The sequence below is a fragment of the Trematomus bernacchii genome, unplaced genomic scaffold, assembly GCF_902827165.1.
Source record: "Trematomus bernacchii unplaced genomic scaffold, fTreBer1.1, whole genome shotgun sequence".
NCBI classification, from domain to species: Eukaryota; Metazoa; Chordata; class Actinopteri; order Perciformes; family Nototheniidae; genus Trematomus; species Trematomus bernacchii.
The window spans coordinates 13,303,267-13,314,573 of NW_022987739.1; the positions used below are offsets into that span (position 1 = coordinate 13,303,267).

The window sequence follows — 11,307 nt, forward strand, 5'->3', positions numbered from 1 at the left end:
AAATAGATTTTTGTTTACCAACCAGATACTTGTTTGTCAGCAAATTACGCAAAATCTGTTTAAAGATTCCCATGAAACTTGGTCTGATCCAACTAAGATAAAAAATGTAAGATTTTTTTTTTTCTGGAGTAGTTTAAAATCAATACAATGTTAAATGACCTCTATGCTTGAGTGTAAGATGGAGAATGGCTTAGCATTGTTACATGTTCAGTTTCTTTAAGTCTAGTCTGCTGCTGATGTTCATCAATAAGGCTCCAAATGAGAGCCATGTTGTTAACAAAGGAGACACATTTTATTACAATTCTATTCATTGTTATGCCTCCACGTGGGCTGCTGCGTCTGCCATGGCACGAGGCATAAGGTTTTTGGTTGGTTAGTCGGTCTATTTGTCCTTTTCATTCTTATAAATGCGATGATTCAGCAATGCCATGAAGAAATGTTCTTAAATGTGGCACAAACAGTCACTTGAAATGAACTGATCAAAATGTTACTCTCAGAGTTATTAAAAATGTCATTACATTTGTACTTACAAAATGTGAAGACAGAGTCCAAACTGAAGTACTTCAGCAGCTCTTGGATGGATTGCATTGACATTTGGTGCAGACATCTCTCGCTCCCAAAGACCACCAACCAAACACCACATGGCTGACATTTAACGCCTTAATAACGATTTGATAGATTGAAGTAAAGCCTCACAGAGCCACTAGCAAGGCGGTTAAATCTTAATCTTATCTTATATAATGTCTAAAATGAAACGCGCTTTATAAGTTTAGTTAAGAAGTATGTATTGATTGTGTGTCTGTCTGTGTTGCAGGTGTCGGAGCTTGAGGGCCAGCTGGGGCATCCTGCTGCCGGTCAGTCTGCGAGAGAGGAGCTGAGTCAGTCCCTGGAGGAGCTGGAGGCCCTGCTGAGCGCCAAAGATCAGGCAAGAACACAAGTTCACTGCACTGCACTCTGTCCAAATCCATCTCCTAACCTCAAAGAAACCTCAGTGTGGAAAGCCAGCCTAGAGAAGCAAATAATATACTGCCAATAATTCACTGGATATGTGTTTGTATTTAGTTTTTGAGAATAGAGCCTCCATATCCATCTGATGAAGGTTTAAAAAACATTTGCTAATTAATAAATATATCAAGAAAAGAGAGTTGGAAAAGTATAAAGTGCCAGTTTAAGTATGTATACTCACTAAATCATCTTAAGACTTCAAATAAGATATTTCCGATTCAATAACCAAAAGATAATTACTGAACAAAATGTTGAGAAGAGAACGCTCTATGGGGATTTTACTTATGCTCTTCTTTTGTAACTTTAAGTGTTTGGCCTAAACTAAGAGAGCTTTGGAAAAATACCAGAGACTTTATTAGCTCTTTCCAAGTTTGCTTTAATATGATTTTTTATGTCCCTTATGTCAATTTTCCATCAAATGCATTCTGGGCACATTTTCTCTGCATAAATAAAACCAAACGATAAAGTCAAATATTCCTTGAAAGCACCTTGCTGCTGTCCTCCAGCCTCATTTACATAACCATGTCTGTCAATCATCTAAACAAGTTTAATTGTGGCTTGATTATTCATGCGTGCTCACGGTGGTATGTTCCCCCAGGGGCTGAGTCCCCCTCCTCCCCAGAAACATCAAGGTGTCCCAAACCTTATCACCAACCTCATAAATGGCCCTTTTTAAACCACATGAAGTCTTTGGGTGCAAAACACAAGATGAATATTCGATGATATTAGCAGCAGGAAGGGTGGAAGGGGAATATGTGGGAAGTGAGGTGGTGTTTGTGACAGTTCAAATCACTGTGCTTTCAGGAAATTCACAGTCTACAGAGCAAGAAAACAGATGTGGGTGAGCTGGAGAAGGAAAAAGAAGAGACCATACAGAGACTTGAGGTGAGATACAAAAAAAGGCTAAGTGTTGTTTTTCTTTTACATACAAAACCGTCATGTTGCATTCGATTTGCTTAATTGCCATTTCTCCCATGTCAGCAGACAGTAAAGAGGCTCCAAAGAGAAATTATTCACTGAAGTGATCCATAGGAACCAACATTCTTCGACACTAATATCTGAGGGTCTTTCAGTAATACGGAAAAATGTGTCTTAGGACATTCTAACTCTTAAAGAAAGTCTACAACAGACTCATAAAATATGAGAAATAGAACTGGTTCATTGTATTTATATTTCTCACCTACATTGTCAAAAGTAGGAAATCCACTTTCATTGACAGGGAGATGAAAGCATTTCATCTTCCGTGTGAACAGAGACATTACTTTCTGATGCTTGCGATTCATTTGCAAAGAGTTCAACACGTCAGTCTTCACAGAATTTCTATTCAAGTCCTTATTCCAGTACAAAACTGTTTTATGATTGTACTACTATATATTCATATCAGAAATGTTCATGGTGTGTTTTATATGTTACTGATGTATCTGGTTCTGTTATCTTCACCATATAAGATTTATTTTAACATGGCTCAGATGGTTTGATATGGGTGTGCATGCTAGACTAGAAGCTTCCTTGTATAGTATATTATTCAACAAACCATTGTAAAGTATGTCATAAAAAATGTGAAGAATGCTAATAGGTCGTTTTCTATTGCTCTAAAAACCAAACAGTGTGGAACATAGTGCTGATACTGTGGCTGAAACAAAGGCAGCACAGTGCAGACCTGCAGCAGAGAATCAGTATAGGAGAACTCGTACTTCAAGGAGAAGTTAATAGTGTCAAGTCTCCATGCTAACGCAGGGGATAATACCTGATGCATATTGCATAGCCCTAATTAGGTTCTCCATCATTTTGAGCAGTGGTGTCAGTTGTGAATTATGTATATTCATATATGACCTTTGCTGTCCTTGGGTTACTTCCATAATCTATTCATTGGTGCATTTGGCATACAGAATAACCTCCTATTACTCAAAATTGCACATTTAAATGTACAATATAAACAGTTTAGAGCAGTTGATATACTATGACATCCTCTGAAACTTTATATCAGTGTGCAGCCACACAAGGAGTGAGAGTTACATGCATTTAAGTAACGCTGGACTATTTTTGAGAAACCAGTGCTTTACTGGTACCTGCTCTGAAGCTGTTCCACGACGGCTGCTGCTGCTAGTTTTTTCTGCTCCAGTTTGAATTGGCAGTTTTAGTCATTGTATGATGTATGATGTATGCATCAGTACTATATAAAATGTTCATGTTCACAGAATACACAAATTACTTCCGATAAAGATTAAAGGGGTGTAGACTTACACTAGGATACATTGTACTCATGCTATACTAAGCTAGCCGATATAAACATGCACAAATATGTATACACCTAATTTGAGTATTGATAATCAGTGTGCCCAAGAGTTCAATAGGGGGAACCACACAGGTAGGAGAAAAGCATTGACCATAGCACATGTCATTTTTAACACTCATCCCACTTTAAACATTTATCAGCATATTGTTAAGGTACAGAGCTGGCAGATATAACAGCAGGAATCAGGGTAGTCCAGGCTTACATTTGTAGACATTATTGACCAGGGTGGTTTACAATACAGCTCTGTAATGTACATTCCAAAAACCAAATTCATTATACATTGTTAAGAGTTTCTGGTTGCAGGTCAAAGAATTCAAAGAAGGAATGCAAATTGAACACCAACCCATGCAGACAATTATATCCATATCTCCATGCAGATGTATACAACTGTACTAACAACAGTTCATGTGTGTACAGGATCTGGAGAGACTCAACAGCGACCTGGAGGATCGGGGTCCAGAGTACTGAGAAGACGCTGGCGTCCAGCCAGGAGGAGCAGAACCAGGCGGAGGTCGAGGTCCAGCGCATCATCGAGGTTCTGGACGTCAAAATCTGCGACCTGAACGACTTGAGACAGAGCCTGGCAAAACTCATCGACAATAGCCACAGCTGCAGTCGGGTTGCATCTCCACAGTCAGCTCTGTTCCAACCATGGCGCTTTGATTTGTGTTTTACTGGTTTATCAGGAGAGCAAACATCAAAGCCTATGGAAGACCTTTACTGGTGTTTACCTCCATGGATCTGTGTTTATAAAGATCAGTGCAGGGAAACAGCAGGTATCAGAATCCTCTTTAAGGTGCTATGTTCGGAATAACAGTATTGTGACATTAATACTGGAGCCTCGGTATGATTATCATAAACAGTTGACAGTGTGGTTCAACTTGCTACTACAGCTTGTTTCTCTATATTCTTGATCCTAGCAGCTGCATGTCATTTAGCCCCTGAAGAGGATAATAGGATTTATACACCAGGTTTTTACACTCTTTTCACTATCTGCCATCAATGAACACTCTGAAAGCTTTCCCTTCAATTATCTCCAGAACAGCAGCACTCTCCTCTGTATGATGCTATAGCAGGTCCAGCGTATTCTGTCAGTATCTGACGGTTTACAATGTGAAATGCTGAGTAGTGGCTCCTGAATGGTCTGAATTGTTTATGGTATGGTACTGATGCCCCAAAGGACTGAGGTAATCATTTATTGATATCAAAACATACTTAAAGCACCTTGAGGAATTAAACCAAAATGAATTCTGTGCTTGCTATTTTGCAAAAGTAGACATTTCTTACCCGTTATTCAGTTTTGATGTGATGTACTGTATCTGTATTTAATACAGAGAGGGTGATCCACTTGGTATGAGTATATTCCTTTACTGAATTAAGTGGCAGAAAAACTAGGAAAGAAAACAAAAAATAAGTTCCTGACAGTGTTTATTAAAAGCCAGCAGTGGTGCCGCTTCCTGCAGGGACAGTAAACCTGCAGTCCCAAAACATCACACATATTAAAACTTGAGATGGTTGAGAAATAAAGGTTTATGTGCAATTACATTTTAATACCTATATGATCATAAATATTTGATCATAATTCTGCACCTCTGGTTTATAGAAACAACAATAAAACTGTCCATAAATGTTTTGTTCCACTTCAGTTTGGCAGAAGTTTTAAACAGCCCCAATCTGAAGTGATCCCTGTGTAGATAAACATTTATAGATATGTATTTTCTCACAAGGTTTTGTAGAACTCAAAAGTCACTGCAAGTAATAGAATGTCTACTTTTTACACAATAACAACTTTGAGTACAGTTCATGTTGAGGACCCTTCATTAAACACTGTGGAGATGTACCCAGGAAGAGTGAGGTCAGGGATAAGCACACATCGAGGCAAACAAACCTGAATAACTCCAGCTCCAGTTGACCATCAGCAGGCTGGACTTGCTTCACACCAGCCAGAACAAAACAAACTCATAGATTCAAAACATTACCCAAATGTGTCCTGCCATTGTACAACTTTTTTTCTCCATGTTTCATAAGGACTGCTCTTTTCTCACCACTAATTCTATTATTCATTGATGGGTTACTCACTGTCAGAATGGGAAATTGGAGATTGCTAGCACCCAATTTTCTGCTAAATTCAAGCTGCTACAGGGCCCTTTTACCGGGTTGATCAGCATTTGAAGGAGAGGTCCAGACATGTGGCTGTGGACAGAGACACTACTTTCCCACCCTGCTGAGTTGAACCTGGGGCTACACTTGATTATGTTTGTGCCAAGTTTGTTTTGTTTACATGTGTCAATGTCCACAATATCATCCGGTTTACTTTATGTACTGTTCTTCTTTGCTCAACACTAACACATACCATAACAGTACAAATAACCTGCAGAGCATAGATCACAAAGAGAGCACTGCATGAGATCTGAAGAAGCCCCGTAGCTGCCGAGGAATCTGAAGCTGCTTGTGTGCACAAAACTTAGCTGGCTTCAACCTGACAGTGCTCGAGATAAAAAGCACAAATGCAGTAGTTTTAGTAAATAGGTACTCAATTCAGTTGTCTGTCAGCTTTGTATGTGAACCTCTGATGCACAGTATCTATCGATAACCCCGATGAGTTATTGAATACATCATGTGACGTAATATAGGTACAAATAATGTGCAGCTCAATATGCAGTAACTGCCACAATCCTAACATGTCAACGTGATGGTAATATAATAAACTACCAGTTAATGCACCAGCCACCCTTTATTACTGTAACCTCCAATTTTTGCTTTTAGGGGTTGTATCATAACTGATGGTTTATTTATAATGACACTGTTTAATATATAGTTTGAGTTAGATTTCCTGTCCTACAAGATTGCACAAAAATATCACATTTACTGTCCTAAAATCAGTACTGGCAGTTAATGTTATTTTATCAATTTGACAAGTTGATAAACCATCTTGGAGTTTCTGACATCAGCTGCTACATGTAAGAATTATTTTAATTAGCAATAATGTTTTTAGCTTAGATGCACTGATAATAGTTTACAGGTATAAGACCTCTGTAAAGCCTTTTTTTCTCCTCAGTTTCAACAACAGAAGTGCTTTTTCACAACGTGATGTATTAATGGCTGTCGCCACAGATTGTGACCAGCCTTATATTAAGCATGGAGAAATTGTAGAGGCCATCGCCTCCTCTGCACGCGTCATCAATGGTTGTCACAACACTTTGCTTCATAAGGGCCTTATTCCAGTGTATCACTAATGCACAATAACACTGTACATACATGATATTACTAGTGTACACAGAAATGGGAGCTCCAGGCTGCGACAGCAATTTCAGTAATATTATATTTCAAAAAAGTTTAAGAAGAAATCTACAGAATATTTGAGACTATTCAGGGATCTGCCTACAGATGTACATATGTTTCAATATGGCTGCCCTGGATTGCATAATGTTAAAACCCCTTATTGAAAGGGGATAATGCATTCTGGGAAATGCAGAAATCTGAACCACAAAGAGGGCAGATGAGGGACATTATAAAAAAAAAGTGTAGAGGTAAACGGAATGTTTTAATATCAGAGGTGGCTTCCTTTTATTACTGTAGACACTGGAAAAAGGCCTTTAAAAAGCAAAAGCTACAGCTTCAAAAGAAAATGCAGTACCAAAGATGCACCTCTGTCATGATAAAGCCACTTAACTGGAAAAAACACAACTTCATCTCAGATGTTTTAAATCGAACTTATAATTGCTGTGTCTACATTTGACATTTCAGTAAGACCCAAATTACCTCACGTTGCTTTAGTAAATTTCGTTGAAGTGTTGGTCAAGAGGAAAAATTGGTCCGTTCAGATCTTTTTATAAGAATAACTAAGCTTGTGGAGAGCATGTGTTTGTATGGTACAATATTTAGAAAATGTGAGATGAGTTCCTTATATTTGTATAGAACTGTTTGACATTAAAACCCAGTCATGCAAAGTCACTGCTGTGGTCTTTGGGAGGGGAGGGCAAGGAAAAAAAAAACGTTTTATAATCCATCACAAAAAGGTCCTTTACTTGCACTGTGAAGTGTTCAAACTAACCTGCATTGTTAGAAATGCATTTGGACACTTACTTTTAGACTGACAGAAACGAGATGCACCATTGTGAGTGCCAGATTGAAACCACTCTTAACCAGCACTGTGCCAGACAATTTTTGGAGTGCACCCATTGTTAGTTTAGACCTGAGCCAGTTCCAAGCAGCAGGGTTACTGAATTACCCAGATAAGAGGGTAAACAGACCTTTGACAAAATGCTGCCAAATCATCCTTAATTTTCCTTTGGAAACATTTGGCAAAAGTAAAAAAAGGTATTGCACCAATTGAATTTGTCTAAGTCAATCTGGTTACTTTTCCCATGCAGTTTATATCACCTTGAACAGCATTATGATCCTGTATTACACGCGTGATTTTTACTAAACCAAAAATATACAATTTCTCCCCACCACATAAAAATACAAATCAGACAAGCAGCACCATTTTCTCACATTTATTTTAACACAAAATGGCATAGAGAGCCGATTTAGTTCAAATGTCTACTTCAGCTTCTTCTTGGGGCGAAGGTTGTTGGTGTGGCCACACTTCTTCTTGCGGCAGTTGACGGCACGGGGTGCAGACGGCATAGCACCTGTAAAACAAGCATTCAGGAGTCAACTATTAGTAAATCTTCTGAACCAACAGTTGATCATACAGTTCTTAAAACCACAATATTTATTTATGCTAGCAACTTTAGGAATATCTTTGCCGCCACATGGAAAAACTGCATCTGGTTTTAAGACCAAGTGTGAAAAAAGTGGCAAAACTGCTGGATTTTCCAATTCAGCAAATATTTACAATTAACCATAACAACTTGCAATCAAATTACTCATCCACCTTTTTAATTTGTGAAGTTCATCACTTAATTAAAACTGAATAAAACTGCACCCAAACCACGCTGCTTTGGGTGCAGTTGAAAGTGTTTTAGTCAAACCCTATTACTTCACAGTAAATAACAGCAGCATTGAACGCTGATTGATTAAAATAAATACTTAGTGATTTTTTTTTAAGAACCTACTTGCGGCAGATCATCTTGTCGCAGTTGTACTTCTGGGCCAGCATCCTGAGAGAAGGCTCGATGATGCCTCCACGCAGACGCAGAACCAGATGCAGAGTGGATTCTGGGGTAGTTCAAACAAATTGATGTCAAGCTCAAGTTGTCACATCCAAAGACAGCACAACAGAAAATCCTCTCCACTTTAGCATTTCACAAACAATCCTTTTGCAGTTTATACTTTTAAAATAATAAAACATGGATTTACACAATGCAGCAGTTACCTTTCTGAATGTTGTAGTCAGAGAGAGTACGTCCATCCTCAAGCTGTTTGCCAGCGAAGATCAGACGCTGCTGATCTGGGGGAATTCCTGAAAACACAATAACACTTAATAACCAATTTATAATTTACCATGATCAACCATTTTATTTTAGTACTGGAGGCAAAGTGCCAAATGGTTTAAAATACTGTTAGCTGTACTAAAATGGTTTACTTTAATGTCTCAACAACACACTTGTTCCTGTATTTAAATTACAATATTGTTCTTTGAACTAAATAATTAACAGTTTGACTAATGGTGCAGGGATTTAATTTGCCATTATACCAAGTCTACTGGCTTGATCCAAAGCAGATTGTAACAGTATACAGAGCATTGATCTTCCACATATAGAAAACAATAAACCGAAAGTTAAGAAACGTCTAAGCCATATTTTGTAAGTGAGTTGATCGCCAACAAGCTGTCAGACCACCCTCAAGTTACGACTCAAATGTGATGCCTCACCTTCCTTGTCCTGGATCTTGCCTTAACATTTTCGATAGTATCGCTGGGCTCAACCTCGAGGGTGATGGTCTTCCCCGTCAACGTCTTCACGAAGATCTGCATGTTTGCAGGCTGAAAGAAAAACTGAAGTTAGCTTACAGTTTAGAGACGCTCACTCAGCTAACCATACAATAACTGAGAGCATCTTTCAAGTTCACGACACAGAGACATACACTTTCGTTAACACCGAAATGGTAAGCGTTCCATCGTTTTACAACCTTAATGAGAAATGTGACAAGTTGTTCGGCTTTTGGTTAGCAGCTATCGATATGTTAGCTAATGTTAGCATCAGAGTGAACTCGGTGCGGGGCCTCGCCACATGCGTACCACAAGCGTGGCGCTCAGTCACTATTTTCTCTATTTTCTGACTTCTAACAGAGGCCGAAATACTTTATAGACATTAACGGTCGATATGGGACAACCCATACTGTTTTAATCGCATTCAACAACTCCACGTTCAATACAATTCGATGAATATGTACTAGACAAAATGTGTACCCACCCGGCCGTTAGCTGAGCCTCAACGAAAAGAGAGCGGAAAAGGCTCAGGCTGCAATACGTCACTTCCTATTTCTGGTTTCCTTGGGAATAAAAGCCTACGAGCGATTCTTTTAAATTAAATTAAGAAAAAATACATTCAGACAGTGGCGGCCGGTCCATAGGGGCGCTAGGGGCGCCGCCCCACCTCTTCCCATATTGAAAAAAAATAATAAATAATAATTAAAATTAAAATTAAAAAAAAAAAATATGTTTAAAAAAATAATAGTTTTTTTTTTATTTTTAATGAACAAGGTAAATCTTATATAATTGGTATCAGTAAAATGTATAATCTACATAAAATCTCGTTTAATAAAATTGGTGTTACGATGTCTAAAGTTACTGATAAGTCACATGTTTCCTGCCTGGCCTTGCCCATGCACCTTCTCTCGTCTGGGCGCTAAAGAGGAGCCTTCAACCAGTGCAGCAGCAGCCACCAGCAGCTGACTGTTGCTATCTGTAACGTGTAAACTATGCCGCGAAAATATAATTTCAGCCAATCAGCGTCGTCAAGATGATGGCACCGGGCGCCAATGTCAGCGCCCAGTGCAGTCTGTGAGTAGTTTGGACATGACTCGTAGCCGGTTGACGCAGTAGTTTGATGAGGATGGCTTCGTGTGCAGTGGAGTCTCCGGACCTCGGTCCCCGGCTAATTCTGTTCAAGAGCTAATCTCCAATCCTTTTCGAAAGGAGAAGTTTGGCAGATAAATTGTTTGCTTAAACCTTGCACCGGACCAACCCGATTTGAATATATCGCAGCAATCTCGTGAAAAAGACAACATTTATACACGAGGCTTCACAAGTAGCTGGTACACAAGAAAGCTTGGCTAGCTGGTGCAACAGGTAAATGCTGTCTTTTGTTTCCCATGCTTGGTATCACTTTATGTAGAAGAGAGGTTTTCCCATGGTTGTTAGAAGTTTATTAATAAGTGGGCATTTATCACAGAAGTGATTGTTCTGTCTCCACGTTGTTGCATTGTCTGTGATGTATTTTCCAACGGTTATAGCTCCTGTTCTGTCCCAGCAACACTACAACGGTTTTAAGCTCCACCACATTTTTGGTTTATCTTCGGTGTCGCTTAAAATCTGCTTCCCATCGGACTAAAACCTCCACGTAATCTGAAGACAGATACTTGAAGTTATTTAAACCTTTTGCAAACTTTATGTTCTTTCTTGCTCTAGCCTTGCCAGTTACATTGTACATAACATATATTATCATTATGCTAAGTGGTTGTTTCTGTTTAGACGATGTAGCTTTTTCATTTCTGAGTTATTGCTATGTAAATAAGCCTGTTTGTAAATAATCCTCAGAGAAACAAAGAAAAAACACAATTTATGACATTTTGTGCTGTGGTTATTTTTTTTTAAATTGCATTTATTCACAGTTCAGTTTTTGAAATGCTGTAGTGACTTGTATTGAACCACTTAAATATTTATAATTAATGCTACTGAAAAGATGCTATTAATTTTATATCTTACATGCAGTTCACTGTAAAGCTACTTGGTGAAGGTGTTGGTTCATAAAACATGAACAGTTTTAAAGAAAGAAAAAAACAGACCAGTTCTGAGAACACAATTCCTGGTAAAGTAGATGTTCAGGTTGATAATA

General features: G+C 38.5%; 2 protein-coding genes across 2 annotated transcripts in view; one reads left to right on the forward strand and one right to left on the reverse strand.

The window, feature by feature from the left end:
- LOC117495685 (homer protein homolog 3-like) overlaps positions 1-6,038 on the forward strand; it is a 45,139-nt gene extending 39,101 nt beyond the window's left edge. The window contains 4 exon segments of the mRNA XM_034147123.1: positions 815-925; positions 1,810-1,890; positions 3,719-3,754; positions 3,756-6,038. Coding sequence (XP_034003014.1) covers positions 815-925; positions 1,810-1,890; positions 3,719-3,754; positions 3,756-4,115 — 588 coding nt within the window. The 3' untranslated portion in view covers positions 4,116-6,038.
- Positions 6,039-7,784: 1,746 nt separating this feature from the next.
- Positions 7,785-9,672, reverse strand: LOC117495686 (ubiquitin-60S ribosomal protein L40-like). Its single transcript, XM_034147124.1, is given in 7 exon segments — positions 7,785-7,928; positions 7,930-7,938; positions 8,365-8,467; positions 8,625-8,711; positions 9,123-9,143; positions 9,146-9,233; positions 9,664-9,672. Coding segments are annotated over 6 exon segments (381 nt in total). The 5' UTR covers positions 9,225-9,233; positions 9,664-9,672; the 3' UTR covers positions 7,785-7,846.
- Positions 9,673-11,307: the final 1,635 nt, after the last annotated feature.